This window comes from Ictalurus furcatus, chromosome 3, assembly GCF_023375685.1.
Source record: "Ictalurus furcatus strain D&B chromosome 3, Billie_1.0, whole genome shotgun sequence".
In the NCBI taxonomy this organism is placed as follows: Eukaryota; Metazoa; Chordata; class Actinopteri; order Siluriformes; family Ictaluridae; genus Ictalurus; species Ictalurus furcatus.
The window spans coordinates 2,656,729-2,679,250 of record NC_071257.1 but is presented as its reverse complement, the minus strand read 5'-3'; the positions used below and the strand labels follow the sequence as shown (position 1 = coordinate 2,679,250).

The 22,522-nt window shown below is 41.9% G+C and overlaps 1 protein-coding gene across 2 annotated transcripts; it reads right to left on the bottom strand.

The window, feature by feature from the left end:
* Positions 1 to 2,849: 2,849 nt before the first annotated feature.
* Positions 2,850 to 21,910, bottom strand: LOC128605171 (rab11 family-interacting protein 2). Of its 2 annotated transcripts, none has more exons than XM_053620361.1 (6): positions 21,394 to 21,910; positions 20,536 to 21,157; positions 11,038 to 11,450; positions 8,239 to 8,563; positions 6,468 to 6,549; positions 2,850 to 3,740 (listed from the first exon to the last, which is right to left on the bottom strand). In XM_053620361.1, exons 2-6 carry the CDS (start codon positions 20,886 to 20,888, stop codon positions 3,510 to 3,512), a joined length of 1,404 nt encoding a protein of 467 aa, XP_053476336.1. In that variant the 5' UTR covers positions 20,889 to 21,157; positions 21,394 to 21,910; the 3' UTR covers positions 2,850 to 3,509. The 2 variants fall into 2 exon arrangements, with proteins under 2 accessions (XP_053476336.1, XP_053476335.1); XM_053620360.1 differs by having other exon boundaries at positions 21,361 to 21,906.
* Positions 21,911 to 22,522: the final 612 nt, after the last annotated feature.

Here is a 22,522-nt window from a genome sequence, read left to right as displayed (position 1 = left end):
AAAAAAAAAAAAAAAAAAAAGAGAAGAGGAAAATACAACACCGTAACACTGCAGGTGGCACGAATGACGTGTGCAAAACATACATAGACCAATCGTACATTTTTTCTAAGCCTTCTAAGTAACTGCAACACTTATAGTTCCCTCAATACACTCTTATACGCACTACCCCGTGCTGTCTAGCGCTACTTCGCCTATAATGTTCAGATTTGATTTTTTTCCATTTTCTAGTTTTGATTTAAGGGTCCACGATACGATGGGATTAAATCAAGAGGTTCCCAGCTCATCATTGAACATATTAAATCAGGAAAGTGAAAAGCCACCGGAGGTTAAAGTTCTGTAATTTAACCCGCACTTCTTTTTATGTTAAATACTCGTTTGTCCGTTCAGGATGTGCTGTATTCATTTTATAATAAATACCGATTATTTATTCCGTTCTATTTACGCCAGACTTTATAACTTACCGTTTGTTTTGCGATTGATGCTACGCAAAACGTACAGCTGCGGAAGAAATAGCATCCACGCCTGTAAATATGATGCGTTTAAGGAAATTATAATGTTATCGCGGAGCAACCGATAATAATTTAAGGGGTGTGCTACCACCACCATGTGCTTAAAAAAAAAAAAATTGGTTTTATGTAAACTACAAGGGCGAAAGTTACTAAGTGTTGGATGTTTAACCGTATTACGACTTTGTCTTGGATCCACTATCGTCACGGTGACAAGATAGCATTATGACTTCAGAAATGAACGGGTTAAACCACAGCAACATTCTGCTTGGTGCTAGGTTGAAGGTTAGAACATGATCTTGTCACGTGATGGCTTGATACAACACTATCCAACTTTTAGAACCATATAACACATATTCCCCCCCCCCCAACATTAAAGCCAATATTGCACTTAAGCATTTACATACTGTAATAAAAACCTGACAAATAAGCCAATGAAACGCATTTGCCTCCAACAATCATCTGCATGTTTTAGTGGCAAATTATAAAAACCATTGATAGTTGTATTTGGGTACCTAATTAAAATTGCATATAGTATAATTAATAATAATAATCTAAAATTGGCACGAATGAAAATTTTGAAAAATAACCTCGAATACTTTTTGAATACTTTAAAGATTGACGTCGTTAGTCTAATAAAATCACCTACACAAGGAATGACATCGGGTTATACACGCCGTCTGATGGGGCGAACATCCACGTTAAAAGATGGTCGTGTGTTCTTTCTTCATGTCCACGCTCATAAACCTGGCACGTCAGTCCGAGTCGGACCCAACAGGCCGAAGTGGAACTGAGAAACGTGCATGAATCTTTTCAGAGATCTATGGAAAATGTGCAGGTCATCCCAGATATGCCAGCATCAAATTTTTTTTTAAACAATCCAACATTGTTTAATTCATTACGTCAAAATAGAGCGTAGTATTTTTAGTTACCAAATTAAAATCCAAATTTTGTTGACGAAAATTCCAGCTCTGACGTGAATTTTGTATGTAAAAAGTGAATTTGACTTAAAATTCGATTGTATAAAACCGATCAAACGTAACAAAAAATTTTTTGGCAAATTTCCGCGGCTAAAATTTCAATTTTAATTAAAAAAAAAATTTAAAAAATGATTCGAACTCTCAAAAAGTAAACAAGCAGTTTCAGTTGTTGACGTTTCCGCCAATCGGCACTCGAGAAATGAAAACAAAAAAAAAAAAGAGAAATTTTAAAATGACATTTCGTATATTTTAAATTTTAACTTGTACAGATAAAATGTACACAATTTTTTTTTTACGAGTCCTAGTAGCATGAGCCTTATTTCATTCAGCATTAGGCTAAATACTCAGTAGTGTAACTGTGCATCAGTCCAGTGTATTGTTTCATAACAAGTACTGAGCAAAAAAAAAAAAAAAAAAAAAAATTTACGATTTAGTACCTGCTTGAAAAATCATCAGTAATATAAATAACTGACAGTAGTGATAACATTTCTGCAGATGTGCCAACGTTACTAACAAGAAAATCCTAGAATGGGTATGTTGGTGGACAAGACTGCAAAAATTCTGCTAACTGTTTGTGTGTTTTTCAGAGGTGAAGCAAAAATTCACCTACTTAATAATAAGTAGCTTCCCTATTGTTCATCCCACCAGAGACTACAGTCCCGCCCACTTGTTTTCTATTGGCTCACAAGATTCACAGATCAAACTTCACCAGATACCTTTGCAGTGAAATAAAAATAACCTCCGATTTTCACGTCCTGCGTCCTTTCCCCGTTCGGTGAATCGGATTTTCCCGCCTGGTGAATCTCGTTCACGCTGCTTTATCCGAAATAGTTTTCAGGTGTCTCTCATATTTTCATAGCAAGGATCAAAAATCGTAAATTCTACCGCTAACTCGTAAATGTTGGCACCTCTGCACCTGTAACCGAAGCATTGTCAGCGGTGATGTACCACTCGTACCGAGGGACGGGACGGAGCGACGGTAGACGGGTTTCACAACCGTTCCATAGTAAACAGTGAAGTAACACTGTGGGCTGGGCGTCACAGTAAACGACACGCTCTTTTTAGTAAACACAACGGACACCGCTCGTACTCGCAACCCTTTAACAACTCATCACCTCCAAACACGACATTATGCTCCCTCGCACACTGTGATGTTGAGTATGAATATGACTCATAAAGGCTTTATGAAGTGAACTGCGTTATGAACGAAAAAGTATATTAAAACGCCTGTTCGTACCGTGTAAAATCAGCCTGTCACAGTCAGTTTCGGTGTGATCGCAATGTCGGTCTTCTTAAACACACTTCTTTTAGCTAAAGCTAGCTATAAATAAAAGAACAACAACAACAACAAAGGTAAATATTTGTGTGGCAGCCTGGTCAATAGATATTTTATATGAAAAAGGAGAAATTATTTGTAAAGATTTAGACTCTGACTGTAGCACAGGGACATCGACAGCCGCTAGTCAACTGAATCGATTAGGATTCTGTCCATTTCGCTACGACATGTAGCTATCCAACAGCTTGCTCAAAGCACACCGTTCACCGTATGAGGACATCACCCTCAGCTAGCACGGTTTTAGCCAGCGATGCCTTTACGCAGACTTTTTGTACCATGGTGTCTGTTAAACATGATCTTTGCAGAAATCCTAGGCAAGCTTAAAAAGTAAATAAAAACATTTCCATGTTAAAGTATTTTTTAAAAGACGGATCTTGACGCTTTTTGGCAACAGTGGCATCCAATGAGTTCTCCTACACCGCCACACAAATGACAGAACAACGTATTTACAAATATCAGTGTATAAACAAGAGACGACATAATAAAAAAGCTCTTAGCCAGTGTTTGGCATTGGCACAGAAGACCTTCAATCGGTCACCCATTTTTAAAAAGATACAATCTCGGGTCACCGAATTCTGATTAACATGTAAACTAAGATTAATGTGTGATTACACGACCGCCGTTAATCAGAATCGCTAGTTGTAACTTTCCTTGTAACACCACTTGTACCGTTTTTAAGTTCTACATCTACTTCTTGGAGATCTTGCCCGCTTTCCTCTTCGGCTCGTACGGCGTCCTCAGGATGCTCGGCGTCTCCTCCATGACTCGGACTAGCAGGTTGTCGATGTAGTCCTCCAGCTCGCGGATGTGCGCGTCCTTCTTCTTGACCACCTCCTTCTGCTTGATCAGCTCCTGCACAACCTCCTCGAACGACAGGGTGCCGTACGCCGCCATGCCGCTCTGGAGCTGATCGGCCCCCTGAGGAAATAAAGGGCGAGAGATACAGATCGACTCCGGCAGCACAAAGATGACAGCTGGAGCGGCATGCGACGATTCGTGGTATTGTTTTAATATTTCAAGGGACACCGTTCGTGACGTCATTACGTATAGCGGTAGAACGAGTCACACCGTGATTCAGCCCGGCTCTAGTGACGCAGTGAAGTCCTGCATACCAAATAAAGGCCTACAGAATTCCTCGAATTCCTGAGAGAGGAATTTCATGTCTCTGTGTCAACAAGAAGTTAGAAATAATCCACTTCAGGATGTGTAATCAAACAGGTTGGCCAAAACAATTCGTTTATTCGTGTCATTTGGCTTTTATTCCGCTTATACCACAGCGATTTGCTCGTTCTGTTACAGAGAAAGCGCAGAACTGTGTAAGTTTCCCCAGGTATCAAGAAACCGCCAAGTCCTCCATCTTAAAATTTACAGTATACCGGTGACTGTTCCAAAGCGCTGACACTGGAGACTCCTTCCAAAAAAAAAAAAATTAAAAAAATTAAAACCGTATACGATACATTGCTTTTCTAAGTTGTTGCTACGGAAACGACAACGTATTAGAAGGAGCGCATTAATATGCTACTTCTGATCTTTTGACCAATCGGAATCCAGCTGTGGTATCATTAGCTCTACGTATACCGCAGACGCCAGATAAAACTTTTAAATAAACCTTTCAAGAGAGGAATGAAAAACGTCGGAAAAACTCACAACAGACCTTAAGCGTCTTAAGATCTAAAGCGTCACGATAGCGCCGAGTTAACTCGGCACAAAATAATGACGTGTCGGAGCGTTATGAAAATAAACGTGTTAATTCATTAAAACGCACTGATGCGCTTTAAACGAATGACTCGTGGGGAGGTTCTCTCTTTCTCTTTCTCAGGCTGATTAAGGAGCTCGGTGTTTATGGGAGATGGATGAGTGCTCGGATTTCTAGGCCTTTCCTCAAGAGCCTTCGCCTGACCCAGGACCTTGACTCGTTCTGCTGACAAGAGCAACGATTAAGATTAGCCTCGTGCGATAACAATAATAAAGATAAAGCTACTGACATTCCTTTTCTTTTCCCTGGGGAAACAACAAAGACTGTTCGAGCTTCATAAAACTGCCAAAGCAAAGACTACAAAAGAGCGCTGCAATAACTTCTCGACGTTTGCCGGACGAGCGCTTGCTCGGGTTAACCTCGAATCCGACACTTACGAGTAAAACTGTCACGATCGACGCAGACGTCGCAGCAGAGGACCATCGCCCGCCAGCCAAGAAAAACCTCGAGCCGCGAATGAAAGCCATCAGGACAAAACAAAGGAAAAAGGAGAAGCGAAAGGGAGACTGACACGGTGTGAAGAAGAAAAGTGGCAAGGGAACGACCGTGAACCGGAGAAGCGCTGACGAGCGGATCTGCGCGAAGCTGCGAGATAAGACCTGCACTTGGCATTCTCCAGTTGTCTCATTACTGGAGCTAATGAGGGCCTTTGCGCCGGGAAATGTAAAACACGAATCCTTTCAAACGGCGTGACCCGGCGTCCTCCCCCTCGCGTTTTAATTGGGTCCTTTCGCAGACGTGCCGCTACGAAAGCCATCTTTCAGCACCGGTAACCATTTAAACAACATTTCGATGTCTGTCTCGCCGAGCTAAACGCTGCTCTGCCGCGCTGGACGTAATGACATTAACCATTATTACAATTACGACAAGCCCTTGTTTAACGCCGCTTGCAGTTTGACCCGTCACATCAGCACCAAATTGCACATCGTTGTCAGCGTCCCAATTATTCAGCGGGTAGCCAAAAAAAAAAAAAAAACGAAAAGAAGAAGAAGAAAAAAAAACGCCAAGAAGCAGTAACACGTTAATAACATTGTAGCATTTCAAATTACACGCAGATCAAAAGATGATGGCTGGCTATTTCTCTTCTTAATTAGATAAATGCTACTCGAAGCGAAGTGTCACGAGTCACACCGTGGCAGAGATCCGCGTCGGCTACTGCTACGTCCAATAAACGATTCATTAAAAGTTTTGGAAAGTTGGAACTTTTTCCTTTTCAATCTAAAAATAAAAGAAGAAGAAGAAGAAGAAGAAAAAACAACCAACCAACCCCAAACTATCAGCAGCTGTACATTGTACTCGCACAGATTGAGGACACTTAAGAAATTTACACGATATGAGAAATGCGTTCAGAAATCTGACGTCTTTATGTCTGAAAAATGTTTCCTTCGTAATTATGACAAACTGCAGCTTTGTTTGTTTTTTTTTTTTAAACAGTCTTAATAACTTCCAGAGAGAGAGAGAGAGAGAGAGAGAGAGAGAGAGAGAGAGAGAGAGAGGAAAAAAAAAAAAAAAAAAAAAGAGGCCGGTGATGGAACGACTATTTATAGCTCCTCTAACGCACGTGATAACAGGAACTAACATGTTATATAACATTAAATGTAACCATAAATGAATAAAGCGTGCAAGTAGTTATTTAATAAACTCGCAATTTACCGTGATGTGGAATAAACCACTTTTATTGGAAAATAATCCACTTTGTCGTTGATTACTTTGCTAGAACAGCACATCCCGCGGTGTTTCCTTACAATGCCGTATTGAAATATTTAACATTGTCCTCAAATGAAACTCTGAGAATCACTTACACACGTTGGGTCTCATTTACACACACTTTTACTCCAAGTTTGATAAAATGAGATAATAATAATAATAATAATAATAATAAAACTTACAGTCTTATTTCCTCGTTTTTTCTCCGGGGAAACGGTTTTCTTACTCAAGTCTTCACTGCTGATGGTTTTTTTCGCCTGATCGCTGCAAAACAGCACGAGAAGAAACACACACACTCTCTCACTTTAATAATGACTCAAGTGAAAGTGCCTTCCGTCACACAGGATAAACAGACGTGTGTACGTAGGGTCATAAACCTGTCACAGAAAAGAGGCATGAAGCACAGACAGGAAATGGAGAGCAGCTTCTCACTTTCTCACCTCCTACGCCGTTACATAAAACCACCTTTCTATTTCTTATGAATCACTTCGGGTCAGTAACCACAACAGAGACACCGGTTTAGACGTCCGAGCGGATTTCGAAAGGGACAAAGTTCTGAATAAAATCCCGTGAATTAGCGCGTTAGAACGCACCGCGCCTTCACGTCATTCATTCGATAACGTTCTTATAATGCTACGGCATCCTCAGACGTTTTGAAAACGTCGATATGTTTTTAAAGAACGGATTAAACGCCAAGTTCGGATGTACTCAGCGGGTGATCATCAGCTGACCGATATTAACGCGCTCGTTCGAATACGTTACCGTTTCTATGATAGCTCGGACGTATTTAACGTTTCCGGAAGGAGTCTCCAGTGTCGGCGCTTTCAAAAGGTAAAGCTGTCTTTCCAGAACATTAACTAGAACTATAAACCGTTGAATATCACAGCTTGTCGTTATTGTAACGAATCAATATTGCTATTGTTGGCGAATTGCTATTTTCTAAGAGGGCTAAGACGTTTCGGGACGTGCTGCGATTGGGAAAATAGTCAACGTCGGGGTGGTAACAGTAACTGAGAAATCGCTGACTTTTACGTGTTACGTACGAAGTTTTAGCGTATCCGAACCTTTGACATCAGATTTCAATTCAATGGTAAGACGTGCGTTTCTGACATCCGGGTTAATTTCAGTCAGTAAGGACGTACATCGGTCGTGAATAATGGGGTTTTGTTTTTTTGGACTGACCTTTGACCTGGAGCTCTGCAGAGTACGACTAGCCTGCAGTCCAATGCTTCATTGACTCGTCTATCTCTCTATGAGATATCATTACAGGGGCTCGGAAGACTCCTGGAAGCTAAGCCTGCATAGATGGAACGCCGTACCAGACTCCGGTCCGGGGGAACCGGCTAAACTTCAGAACTCGCCCAAGTTTCTACCACATCGTTATGTACGTAGATGCTGGAGTTCAGTAAAACGTGGTCTCACTTCTGGTTTTGAGAACAAATCCCTTCATTAAGCATCCATTTTATAGCGTCAAGATACTGTCGAGAGTCTGCTTAGTGATCGCAATGTCTTTCAGATCATTTTTATTTTAACTACCAGTAAAATTCATTGACCGCATCTCTATTCGAAACGATTGCAATTCTTCATGACTCTTCACTTGTTCTCACTTTCTTTCCTTCTTTCTTTAAAAAAAAAAAAAAAAAAAGAAGAAGAAAAAAAACCGGTCACGCAAAAAGTTCCTCGGGTTGTTGTCATGGCAACAACATAACTTATTTTTCAACTCCTGACATAACAGTTTCTTTGGTTTCTGGTGTCTGATTATAATCAGGCATAGGAAGAGATGTCGCATACTTCTCGATCTCAGGCTGATTATGATCTCTCAGCACTCGCAACGCCTGTCGACGTGTTCGTGTACGACTGTGAGTCAGGATTTGACCTTATACCTTCTATGTTATATATCTGTGGGAGGAGGACATCCAGAACAGTTTTGAAGGAAAATTGTGCACACTGTACCTGGGCATGTGATGTGGAAGGAAGGGGTTCGTATCACTTTCAGTGGTGAAAGGATTTGGGGAGCGAAGGTCCCCTGAACTTCCTGCTCGCCCTCCGTTGCTCGTCTTCTTCCCTTCCTTCTTTCCTGTCACGCGCTCCAGCAAACTGACCTTCTCCTTCTTCTCCTTCTTGTCCCACAGCTGCCCCTGGTCCGACTCGAAGGGGTTGCGGTTGCGCGGGAGCGTGGCGAATTTCTGCGGCATTTCCGGGAACGGGTCTCCCGCCGTCTCGCCATCCTGGTAACCAGGCATCTCGCTCTGAGAGCGGCGGTGAGGAGGAGTGCCACCTGAATCAGGAACATAAAGTCAGCAACTCCATCTAAAATTAAGTAAAGATAAAGTAAAAAGGTACAGATATTTTCCTGTTAAACCTGACGTACAACATTTTTCCCCCATAAGGAATACATGGGGAACGTTTTACTGGTCTTGCCATTAGATGATATGAGGCTGAGTTACTTCACATATACAGGAGACAATTAGAAATACCTACTACCACTTCAGCCACGCCCTGGAACACGATCACAACAAATAAATATGCTAGCAACCATCTGAAATTACATAGCAACTGTCTAGCTACACCTTAGCAACCACTTTGAATACCACATCAACCACCTAGCAAAACCCTAGTGGCCACATGGAATACCATAGCAACCACCAAGCAAAACCCTACAGTAGCAACCACCAAGCAACACCATAACAACCACTTGAAATAGCACAGAAACTATGTAGCAACACCTGAGCAACCATCTGGAATATCATAGCAACCATATAGCAAAACCCTGGCAACCACCTAGTAAAACCATAGCGACTACATGGAATACCATAGCAACCACCTAGCAACACTCGAGCAACCACTTTGAATACCACGGCAACCACCTAGCAAAATCCCAGCGACCACATGGAATACCAGCGCAACCACCTAGGGTATCAAAGCAACCACGTAGCAACACCCTAGTGACCATTTTGAATACCACAGCAACAACCTAACAACACCCTAACAACCACGGTGGGTTTTCATAGCAACTGCCTACCAGCACCCTAACAACCATTTGAAATACCACAGAAACTACGTAGCAACACCTGAACAACCATATCATATCATATGGAACATCATAGCAACCACCTAGCAACACTCTAGCAACAACCCAGGGTATCATTTCAACCAACTAGCAACACTCGAGCGACCACAGCAACCACCTGACAACACTCGAGCAACCACTTTGAATACCACGGCAACCACCTAGCAAAATCCCAGTGACCACATGGAATACCAGCGCAACCACCTAGGGTATCAAAGCAACCACCTAGCAACACCCTAGTAAGCATTTTGAATACACCCTAACAACCACAGTGGGTTTTCATAGCAACTGCCTACCAGCACCCTGACAACCATTTGAAATACCACAGAAACTACACAGCAACACCTGAACAACCATATCATATCATATGGAACATCATAGCAACCACCTAGCAACACTCTAGCAACACTCTAGCAACAACCCAGGGTATCATTTCAACCAACTAGCAACACTCGAGCGACCACAGCAACCACCTAGCAACACTCGAGCAACCACTTTGAATACCACGGCAACCACCTAGCAAAATCCCAGTGACCACATGGAATACCAGCGCAACCACCTAGGGTATCAAAGCAACCACCTAGCAACACCCTAGTAACCATTTTGAATACACCCTAACAACCACAGTGGGTTTTCATAGCAACTGCCTACCAGCACCCTAACAACCATTTGAAATACCACAGAAACTACACAGCAACACCTGAACAACCATATCATACCATATCATATGGAACATCATAGCAACCACCTAGCAACACTCTAGCAACAACCCAGGGTATCATTTCAACCAACTAGCAACACTCGAGCGACCACAGCAACCACCTAGCAACACTCGAGCAACCACTTTGAATACCACGGCAACCACCTAGCAAAATCCCAGTGACCACATGGAATACCAGCGCAACCGCCTAGGGTATCAAAGCAACCACCTAGCAACACCCTAGTAACCATTTTGAATATACCCTAACAACCACAGTGGGTTTTCATAGCAACTGCCTACCAGCACCCTAACAACCATTTGAAATACCACAGAAACTACACAGCAACACCTGAACAACCATACCATATCATATGGAACATCATAGCAACCACCTAGCAACAACCCAGGGTATCATTTCAACCAACTAGCAACACTCGAGCGACCACTTCGAATACCACAGCAACCACCTAACAATACTCTAGCAACCACCAGGGTTTTCATAGCAACTGCCTACCACCACCCTAACAACCACTTGAAATACCAGAGAAACCACCTAGCAACACCCTAGCAACCAAATGGAATACCATAGCACCCACCTAATGTCTGCTTTGAGATTATTGAGGGTCAAACCTTGATCCTGATTTCTTTTTTGCTGTTCTTAAAATCCAGATATCCAGAATATCTTACTTCCTAGAATGTTTTGACTCACTGTTTGAATTCAAGTTACATCAGGATTGAGTCGTATTTTACGCAGTTAAACTTCACTTGGAATCAGACCGAGCAATGGTACAGACGAGCTAGACGCAGCAAGATTCCATTCCAACAGAATGAATAGTGCATAAAACCTCCTTTACTCCTTAAAATGGAGGCGTTTCAGTTTAAAATGTATTCGTTAATAACACGTATCAACCCACTCAGATGGCAGGGGACATCTGGACATTCTTCAGCAAGCCCGAGGTTAGAAAGAGAACAAGAGTCTCACCGCTCTCCTCCATGGAGTTTACAGAGTCCGCCTTGGGCCTGAAGTTTGTTCCTACTAGATCGGACATGGAGTGCGCAGCTGAGAGTTTCTGAGTCCCGGGGAGGAGTGAGCGTTTGGGTTTGGGCTCCAGCGTACTAGTCTTGTGCGGAGGTTTCTGGTCGGAGACATGTTGAGGAAGCTGGGATTCAGCATCGCACTGCGCCGAACGAGGCAAGATGGCTGAAGAGGTGTCCGAGTCGTGCTTACGACCCTTCACCTTGTCCTTGAGCTTGGAGAACGGTGAGCGCGGCTTGTCGCGCATGGACAGGTCGAACATGCTGGCCGTCATGTTGTTCCTCATGAACTGGATGCTCACCTGGATCTTCCCTCGCTCTTTTTTCTTTTTGCCCGGACGGGAATCCAGGGTGTACCAGCTGAGGAGAACGGGAACAAAAAAACATCACGTATATGTTCGATATACTGTCAATATTTATATCACTGGAACACTCTGGAATCTCTGGATTATGATGATATAGCAGTATGACTGGTGCATCATGAAGAGAAAGCATTCTTGGTATACTACTTATGTATATATATATATATATATATAAAAATTATTTCATATTAACTGCAAATAAAAGTTTTAGACTCATTTTAACGTTTTATTTCTGTAAGGAAAAAAACAAAAAAACAAAAAACACTTCAGGGCATGCCACTATAGGAAAACAATCAACCATGGGGTGGTGTGATGTAGTCCAGTATAACGCAGAATTACTGTTACGACTCTGAAGCACGTCCCGAAGTGTTTTATTCCTCTTATAGAATACTGATTAGAGAGCACATCGTGCTTTTTATCGGCGAGTTACGTTCACATTATCCATCTATACATTACAGTCCCGTTTAACGTTGTGCTGTGCTATAAAAACAAAGAAGTCAGCCCAATCTCCTACGTAAGTGTCTAAGTGACTAATAGTAAGAGAAAAACCACTTAAACCCAAAACTTCATGCTGGTCTATAGACTGGAACTCTTAGAGCATTCCATGACATCATCACCACTATACTTTTTGAAAGAAAAGAAAAGGAAAAAAAAAAAAGCGCACATTTGCTTCACAGAGTTAGAAAACAAGTGATCGTCAGCGCAAGAGAAGCCTCCGTGCGCGACAGAGCAGTGAATTACTCGTCTTAAAACGTGCACTTCGGCGTCATGAAATAAAATGGAAACACCCCATCATACTTTCGTTTCTCCTTTTTTTTTTCTTCTTCTTCATCAAAAGTACCACAATGGAAAGTGCCTCTTCCAAGGCCAATGTATAATTCATAAAAAGAAAAATACAAAAGGGCAATGTGTTTGTCTGCTGAGAAACCCAATTTCACTTCACCTAAATCCACAGACTAGTCCATTTGAAATGCCTGAGAACGCATATTATAGCGGGGATAAACATAATTCCCTGGTAACTGCGTTGGTTCGGGGCACATAAAGAACGAGAAATAAGACGCCCCCCATTCCGCAGATCCTGTTTGCTTAACCTCTCCTGCTTTCTCCCCTGGAAGTAATGTGATTGATGCTATAACTCGGCAAAAAGAAGGTGACATTTGCACAAATCTGGCCTTTGTTCCCCCTCGCTCCTCACGCCAGCATCGGGAGATTATAAAAAGAATATTTCTAGATAGAAACATAAATTATGCTGTTGTAACGGCTTGTTTAAGGCGCTCGGGCAGACTTGCGCCAATTCAGATGCAGGCTGAATCATTTAAAAGGCTGAGACGGTGAGAAAAACTGTTTCAAGCCAAAGGGCCATGAAACTGACAGCTTAAGCAGAGAGAGAGAGAGAGGAAAAAAAAAAAAAAAAGCATTACGTCTTGTCTGTATGATCACACGGTGATTTCACAAAATGTATACAAGTTCCGTCTGGCAACCTGAAGAGCTATTTGCCAGATGGATTTTCTTTTCTATAAGCAGATTTGTTAAGGTGTTCTACTTCAAACTGTAGCGTAAAGTAAAGCCATATGTCGCCGGGCTCTGCACGGGACCTTCAATGGTTCTCCCAGACGGACAAATTGAAGAACTTGTTTGGAGGCTAGATGGATTTGTTTCTAAGAGCATTTTCATTTCATCGAAACACTGCGGCATCCTTTTTTCGAATCTCCCGATCCTGCATTTCTGTACATCCATAAAAATATTTGGGATAGAATCCCTGGTAGAACATAACGTTGGTGAATTAATCCAAAGAACCACTGAGGAACCCTTCTTTGCAGGACTTTCATAATTTGTATACACTCGTAGTAAAATGGTCCCTCGGATGGTTCTAGACTATGGTTTCACTCTCGTAAGGTGAGAGTGAGAAATGATGTCTCTGTCCCTGAAGACTTTCCCATGGTGGAAAAGTCTTACGAGTTACAGCTTTACCTCTGACTGTTACAAAGCTCCGACACCGGAGACTCCTTCCTTCCGTACATGTGAAATAAACATCTCCTTACAGAAAACACACTCTAAATCCGTTTACGCGGTGCGTCCGCCGTACGTCTATGTTGTTACTATAGAAACGGTCATGTATTATGCTCTGAACGTGACATTGTAACGTGGGTTGGCAATTTTTTTTTTAAGGCAATACGATATCTGCATAAAAAAAAGAAGAACTCAAATGGGAGGGGAAAACAATCAATCGGGTCCAGCATCATCCAGCCAATCGGGACAAGGATGCATCTCTACTTAACTGTCAATCAAGTTGCCTACCAAGTCAACAGCATTCGTGTTATAGATATAGACACGGGGACCGCCTATCATTTTTTTCCCCCAGGGCATCAAACGCAAAACCTGATCAACCTGACTGCATTAAAAGCAAACCCTGAACACACACACACACACACACACACGCGTATTAACCTAGGGCTGGTATGTCTGGGACGGTTTGGCATGGCAAATGCTGATTATTTACAAACCCATTCTCGTTAAATCGCATCGCGTCGTCTCTCCGTTGCATCGTAAGGTCAGCAACATCCGGTGGTATCTCAGACAGACCTGGAGTTCATTATGACCCGGGTCACAAGTCAGCCTTCAGATTATTAATCTTGAATCTCTTATTATTTTCCAACTCGGGTATTTAAATATCGGAATCGTCGGAGATAGTAAACGCCGCGATGTTTTTGTTTTACTTTAAAAATGAGGCGAGGCCGTCCTTTTCTCCTCGCGTAGGAGCCAAGGACGAGATAAAACCTCGGGGCCGCGATCCTCCCACGCCGCACGGGCTGCCGGGAAAATTCACACACTCCACAAGCGCAGGTGTGCGATAATTAGAACCCATGTCAAGATGTACTCGTGTGTCAGAGTAACCCTGTGATCAGATTAGGCGAGTCGAGATTTAATATCTGACTTATCATTAGGGCCGAAAGTTTTATTCGACCCTGATCGATTTTTATGGCTTATGTTTGAATGACTCTTAATCGCTTGCTGGCTCCTCTGCTTAAACAGCTCAGATAAACCTAGGTGTTTAAAAATAGCATTACCATTTATTAAACAGTAAACTCACCAACATCGGCTAGTCAGTCTGCCTGGAAATACAGTTAAGGTTAAAATTATTGGCACCCTTCGAGGAATCTATGCACCACGGTTCAAACTTTCACCTCCGACTACCTTTCCCACCAATACCAACAATCATCCAAACAAACAATGTCCTAACAGCATTGATGCTAAATTAGTTGGTGTCCATTAACAATAATTCAACAAGCCGTATTTTTACAAATTGCTCTCAGGAGCTAGAAACTGTATTCTTCCACACGTGGAACATGTCATCCATAACCATGAAGAAAAAACAAAAAGCAGTTACAAAACCAGTGAAAAATGACGATAAGCACACAACAAGACCATAAAAAAAATAAAAATAAAAAAAAAGATAATAAAAAAAGTCTTGGAGAGTTGAATATATTTGCGGCATAAGCAAAGCTAAGAATATAAATCATCTTCAAATGTACAAAATAAATAAGTAAATAAGCCAAAGGAGTGGCTTAGTGTTCTTATTCTCTCTAAATCAAACCGTAATTATGGGGTGCCAATAAAACTACTACAAAAACTACTGAAGAAAACAGCATCCTTTTTATTTCGAGCTCAAAATATCACTCATTCCACGTTATTCATGGCTGCTTATTTGCATGACGGATGATAAATTTAACCCCGGAAAAGTCTTCTGGGAAACTTCATCACCAGCGGAAAGAAATACTTTAGCTACGAGACAGACGTCTGTAAACACGTTCCTCAGGCGGAGTGACGGTTCTGTCCGACGTCATGAATCTGGTGAACTGAATTATGGGACCTGCCTTTGTGAGAGAGTGTCATACCTTCATGCATGCACATGAAGAATAAGGTACTTTGGTAGCCAGCTGTCTTCTCCTGCTTCTGCTTTATCTTAGGAGTGAAGAAAAAAAAAAAAAGCTCTCACTTCCCTCTGCAGTGTGTGTGTGTAAGTCTATTATAGTGCTGGTATTTTACAGACTCCAGTATGTAACAGCCCTGTATCCTATTTAACACTGACTTAAATAACTCGTGACATAAATTCATCATGATATCGATATTATATCGTCTTATCGCCCGGTCCAATGGAAGGAGTCTCCAGTGTCAGTGTCACTTGGAAAGACTTTGGGACAGTGGACTTTATGTTACGGTTCTCGTAACATCCCTATAAGGAATAAAACCTGACTGGAGGGCTTGTTATAAGAAAATAATATACACATTCTGACCAATCAGATTTGAGAATTCAACAGCTTAGACAAATATCTTCTTGTAAGCAATCAAACAATATTGAAGAGCTGAACTTCTCACTAAATTAACGTTTACAGTGGTGCTTGAAAGTCTGCAATCCCTTTAGAATACAGAATTAAAATAGGACCTAAAACGTCATCGGATTTTCACAGCGCAAGTCCTAAAAGTAGATAGAGAGAACCCGAGTAAACAAATGAGATCGAAAATATTATACTTGGCCGTTTGCTTATTGAGGGAAATGACCCAGTATTACATATCTGTGAGTAAACAATGTGATCCTTTGCTTTCAGTATCTGGTGCGACTCCTTGTGCGGCAATAACTGCTGCAACAGCTAAACGTTTGCGGGAACCGTTGATCGGTCCTGCACGTCGGCTTGGAGGAATTTTAGCCCGTTCCTCAGTACGGAACAGCTTCGACTCTGGGATGTTTGTGTATTTCCTCACATGAACTGCTTGCTTCAGGTTCTTCCACAACATGTCTATTGGATTAAAGTCAGGACTGTGACTTGACCATTCCAAAACATTAACTTTATTCTTCTTTAACCGTTCTTTGGTACAACGACTCGTGTGCTTAAGGTTGGTATCTTGCTGCATGACCCGCTTTCTCTTGAGATTCAGATCATGGACAGATGTTGTTAAAATTTTACTTATTCGTATACTTCAGTATTTGTTGTTCCATCCATTCTATGATGGCAAGCCGTCCTGGCCCAGATGAAGCAAAAGAGGCCCAAACATTGAAACTACCACCACCATGTTTCACAGATTGGATAAATCTCTTATGCTGGAACGCAGTGTTTTCCTTTCTCCAAACATAACCCTTCTCATTTAAACCAATAAAATTCTATGTTGTCTCACCCATCCACAAAAATTTTTTTCAGTAGCCTTCTGGTTCGTCCACGTGATCTTTAGCAAACTGCAGACGGGCAGCAATGTTCTTTTTGGAGAGCAGTGGCTTTCTCCTTACAATACTGCCATGCACACCATTGTTGTTCAGTGTTCTCCTGATGGTGAAAACTCGTGAACATTACGCAATGTGAGAGAGAAATTTAGTTGCTTAGAAGTTATCCTGTGACCTCATGGACTATTACACGTCTTGCTCTTGGAGAGATCTTTGTTGGTCTCCACTCCTGGGGAGGAGAACAATGGTCTTGAATTTCCTCCATTCGTACACAATCTGTCTGACTGTGAATCGGTGGAGTCCAAACTCTTCAGAGATGGTTTTGTAACCTTTTCCATCCTGATGAGCATCAACAACTCCTTTTCTGAGGTCCTCAGAAATCTTTGTTCGTGCCATGACACACTTGTCCACAAACACGTGTTGCGAAGATCAGACTTTGACACTCACTCACACCTGTTTGTCATCCTAGTGCTTGAAAACACCTGACTCTAATTTCACCTTCAAATTAACTGCAAATCCTAGAAGTTCACATACTTTTGTCACTCACGGATATGGAATATTGGATCCTTCTCCTCAATAAATAAACGAAAAAGTATAATAGTTGTGTTTCATTTGTTTAATTGGGTTCTCTTTGGCTACCTTTAGGACATCTAATGTTGTTTGAGGTCATATTTTTGGAGATATATAGAAGATTCGAAAGGGTTTACAAACGTCCAAGCGCCACTGTACAACCTTTTGCAGACACGCTTACACAAAGCAACTTGCAGACATGCTTTTTAGTTTTCTCCGTCAAATACACGATCATCATGCTCACAGAAATAGGTCACTGTCAAATCAGGTCATGTTTCGACGCCCGCTAGACCTACAGGCTGAGCCAGAGTTAAAGATGAGGATTATTAATAGACGTAACAATGCACATAAACTCAAACAGAAATAGCCTCTACTGCGTGAACAGGAAGTCAGATATGAAGATGTGCGAACGCCCGATTGCGGCTGTTTCTGAACGCCCACTGAGGATAATCCACCTGCTATTCAGTGAGGCCAGACAGACCGGCAAGAAAGCTGAATTGTTTTTTAATTATCCTCACCGAACTTGTTCATCTGCTTACGACCTGCTGCTATGAGCAGGCGTGTCACACGCCGTCTTGTCTTCGCTTCAGATTTTCCACACTGACTGACCACATGACACACTACTGGCTGGGACACTACTGGCTGGGACACTACCCCCCCCCCCCCCCAGTAATCTGTTAGACCACTATTTACAATGTCAAATTCCTATATAGCCTTAAAGTGCTTTAAAAAAAAACCCCAAACAACAACAAAAAAAAAAACAATACATACTTTTTATCCATTTACAGCTACATTTGATGTTGTTAATAAGTTAGAACCTGTTATAACAGATATAGGCAGTTGTTCCCTCACCAGCCTTTCTTTTATCCTCCTGCAGCTTGTTACTAAGAAACTTATTAAAATTTGAGGATTTTCTCGTGTTAGAAAACTTACCGCTTTACTGCTGACACTGGAGACTCCTTCCGTAAACGTTAAGTGAATGCCTCCTTACAAAACCTTTATGTAAAAACAAATGGGGGGCAGTGAGGGCTTGGCGGTTAAGGCTCTGGGTTACTGATCGGAAGGTCGGGGGTTCAAGCCCCAGCACTGCCAAGCTGCCACTGTTGGGCCCTTGAGCATGGCCCTTAACCCTCTCTGCTCCAGGGGGCGCTGTATCATGGCTGACCCTGCGCTCTGACACCAGCTTCCTGACAGGCTGGGATATGCAAAGAAAACGATTTCGCTCTGCTCTAACGTATATGTGACCAATAAAGACTCATCATCATTAAATGTATAAAATGTTGCTATAGAAACCATAACATTACTACAAGCGCATAAACTTCAACCTAAACTAACAGTGCTGTACGATATATTGCTTGTTAATTAGTATTGTGATGTTGTGACTGCAATACTAATATCGCGAGATAAGTTTTTGGTAAATCGTAGCGTCGGTGTGATCCAAGACCAATTCATTCCGGTGCAAACTACCGCAGGCCGACGTTCAAGCGTGACACATGAAGTGTTCTCCAGTTTGTTGAAATGTTTCGCAAAGCATAACATCATGTTGCAATGTAATCATAACATGCAATTTCGGCCCACATTGTGCAGCCACAAGCACCAACATACAAGTCAAGATTTAGCAACACCGGACTACCAGGCAGCACTTTCTATTGAACAGCACACGCTTGATTATAAGGAACTTCACCAGTACTCATTTTATAGACTTCCCCATTAGCACTGGACGACATGACTAACACTGATCCCATGATAAAGATTTTACAGTATACATCAATAGAGATCGATATATGTACAGGATTTCGAGGTTGTTTTTTTTTGTGATTGTAGCATCTGAAAATTTAGGTTAGGTTTTGACATTTGAATGATTCCCGCCCATGTTCACAAGGCTCCGCCCCCTGGATCTAAGGTGGCCCATGCAGAGTCTATAAAATGACTTTTTTGTGTGTTTTGTGGAAGCACATCCAAACACAAACAAGCATTCTGGACCGGAAGTCAGTTTTCCAAATGGGCTTTCGCAGCGTCTTAATAAATGTTTGCAAAGGCCATGGCTTAACCCAATTTTTTTGTTGCTGTTTTTATCATGGTCTATTTATCTTCCAGGTAATTTGTACAAGTAAGGGGAAAAGAAAAAAAATATCTAATTTCTACAATTTGCCACCCAAATATAGACGGAAATCTCCTGGCCTGGCATTTTTCTAAACTTGAAGTGAAGGAACCTTCTCGATAGTGTCGTTAGGCTGGTTTTGAACAACCAGGTATTGACAATCACTGACAGGAAACTAACCTGCCACAAAAACAAAGCAGGCAGCCTGCATGATCTGACTTGCAATGGCTACAGTGGGCAAAACCCCGATTCCACGTGCGAGTCTGATGGTAATTTGTGGTTTACCAAGGGTAGCTCAAGCTGGGGGTATAATTTGAATTCTCTGAAGCAAGGAAGTAGAATTGGTATTGCATAAATATAATCGGGTCCGTCATCATCATCATCATCATCATCATCATCGACAACAGGACGCGTGTTTTTCGAAAAAGGTCGGCGAGTGGGTGGGGAGTTCCTATGACTCAACAGAAAGCTTCGTTTTGACACATCAGCAGGCTTCCTTTGATTTTCCAGTCAATTAGGTCAGTGCTTTCCAATCCAGGATTCCCCAGATAGTCTGTCATTGCTCTATCGACGCTCGAATACATCTGAATTAAAGAAATGAAGAATTCTGAATAGCTGATATGAAATGCATTCCAAGCTGAGCCGAAATGCGGACCATCCAGATATGAGAGTTGGGAAATATTGAGCTAGATAATAGTGGTTTTGACGCCCTGAACTTAACGTGCATTTGTTGACAATAACCAACGAGGGGGTCGGTGTGATGCGGGCCAACGTGAAGCGGAGTCCATGTTACTACCCTGAAGTTGATTATTTTCCTGTTATTACTTACACAGTATCGGCTTCAAACAGCGCTTCCCTCTTTTTTCTCTTTCTTGGTGTTAATACCTGGCTTTACATGGCTGGTTATATTACTGAGAAACAAGCCTTTCCCATGGTGGAAAACCTACTGACTGTTCCACAGAAATGACTCTGGAGACTCCGCTAAAAAATAAAAAAAACCCCTTGCAGAAAGCTTGACTGTAGAGTTACTATTACTGATCAATTTTCCAATAACAGAACATCCTGTAGTGTTTCATTACTTTTATCCAACAGCATTTACAACTTTTTTTTTTTTAATGAAAGAATGACTTTTTATCCGTTTATAGTTACAGGTGAACGTCGTGGAACGTCCGACGCAGTGGAAAGCAGAACACTTACTTGATCTTCTTTCTTTCCTTGTTGTCGAACACCTCGTTCAGGCTGACGGTTTTCTGGCCCAGAAATTTGTCCATCCCGACCAGAGACCTGTGCATCACTATGAGACACAGCTCATAAACCTCGGGGTTGCCCTCCACCAGCAGCCCTGGCAGCTCAAACGAAGCCTCCTCTTTCCACATGGGGCTCAGCGTCTTCTCTGCCACCGACGTGGAGTATTTCTCCTTCCCGAGCTGGATGATCGTGTAGGCATCGTTGGTGCCGTTCTTGCCCTTCGCCTGGAGCCCTGCGGCTTGAAGGACGGTCACTTGGACATGCGTGGGGAACCATTTCTGCGACTGCTCGCCCAGTGACATTCTGACGGACGGACGGACGGACGGGGGGACGGGGGGGTTAATGATGTTTAATGACTAAATACTGTGGAAAACTTCAAAGATCACGGGTTCATGGCTTGATCAGGGGTGGATCATGAGTGTTACATCATTTAGAATAGTCATGTTAGTGAAAAGCCAAACGTTACCAGCACATCAATGGAAATAAAGTAAATAGGTCCAGTTTAATGTGCATGGTTCCTCACTTAGGCCATGGCATCAGAAGCATCTCCAACATAACACAAGCAACCAACCTGACAAAGAAAAACACAAGAAAGCCACAAATCATGAGAAATACTATTTAACAATACTGCATTTAATAATATACACCAGATAAGGATTTTTACTATGGGAACCGATTCACATGAGTGATCTCTACTCCACTGTCAATACATCAATGCATCAATACATCAATACATCAATACATTAATACAGCACTCGAATCGCTTTTCTTTACCTTTAAATCATCATTTCCACACTGCGAACATACCTGACACGATATCATTTACCTCGCGTCCTTTCCTTGCCTTTAAACTCGTGTTTTCCACGCCACAAAATCTTTTTATTTGCCCCACAACAATTCAACTTACAGCCTAATAACGAGACAGTCCGAAACACAAGGCGTTATCATTTCCCCCACCCATATTCGTTCAAGTCCCGCCTTCTGCTCTGGGATTGGCTAGAAGTAATCCCGGCTTCTAGCTCTACGATACGCTAACAGTCCGTCGCCAGAGACAATTGTCCAATCAGAGCACTGCCAGGGCTAGCCAACTGTGTAGCGCGGAAGGCGGAATTGATCCGAATGCAGGTAGGGATATTAAAAAGACGCCTCAAATCGGTACTATTCAACTTCCTGGTTCCGCATTTCCGTCCATGTCGTCACGAGCCAGAGTTCAAACTCCTCCTCCGTTGCCGTGGAAACTGCTGGTCTTCTCGCCTGGACAAAAATCTATGGATTTATATGTTTATTTATTATTGATATGCTTTATATAGTTCATTTATTTCACTACACCAGGCAGTTTAATTCTGATTTTAATTGTTTTTGGTGTTCCAAAATTAAATTTTGTATTTATGTTGTATTTGTATTTATGTTTGTAACTGTGCTTGATATTGATATCATACTGAATAGTTAAATAAATAAATAAATAAATAAACAAACAAACATTATAACAAGGAACACAAATGAATATATAGAATGAATGAATATAGTTTTATAGACAAGTTAGGGGTTAGTTAAGTGTTCAGGGAAACGGTGGGTCTTCAGCCGTGTTTTGAAGATAGTGACAGATTCAGCTTTGAGGTTCATTGAAGCTCATTCCATCACTGAGGGACTGTCAGTCTGAAGGTTCTGGAAAGGAAGGTCCAGGCGTCGGTTGTTAACCGATCACAGGTTGCGCGAGAGAACATAAACCTCAAAGAGAGTGTTGAGGTAGCTGGGTGCTGTTCCAGACAAGGTCTTGTAGGTGAGCATCAAGAATAGTGATAGGCCCGGGAATAGTGCGTATCTAACTAACTAACATTTAAACAAAAACACCCTTTTCATAAGTGCATTTTTAAAAAATTTTTTTAAAAAATTTACTTCAAAAGTATTGGCATCCATCCAGTTAATATGTGGCGTA

Coding starts and splice junctions, on each gene's coding strand:
- LOC128605171 (XM_053620361.1), bottom strand. CDS start 20,888: ATGTCACTGGGCGAGCAGTCGCAGAAATGGTTCCCCACGCATGTCCAA. Junction 11,451..20,535: donor AAGGAAAGAAAGAAGATCAA/GTAAGTGTTCTG, acceptor CGTTCTCCTCAG/CTGGTACACCCTGGATTCCC. Junction 3,741..6,467: donor AAAAACGAGGAAATAAGACT/GTAAGTTTTATT, acceptor TTATTTCCTCAG/GGGGCCGATCAGCTCCAGAG.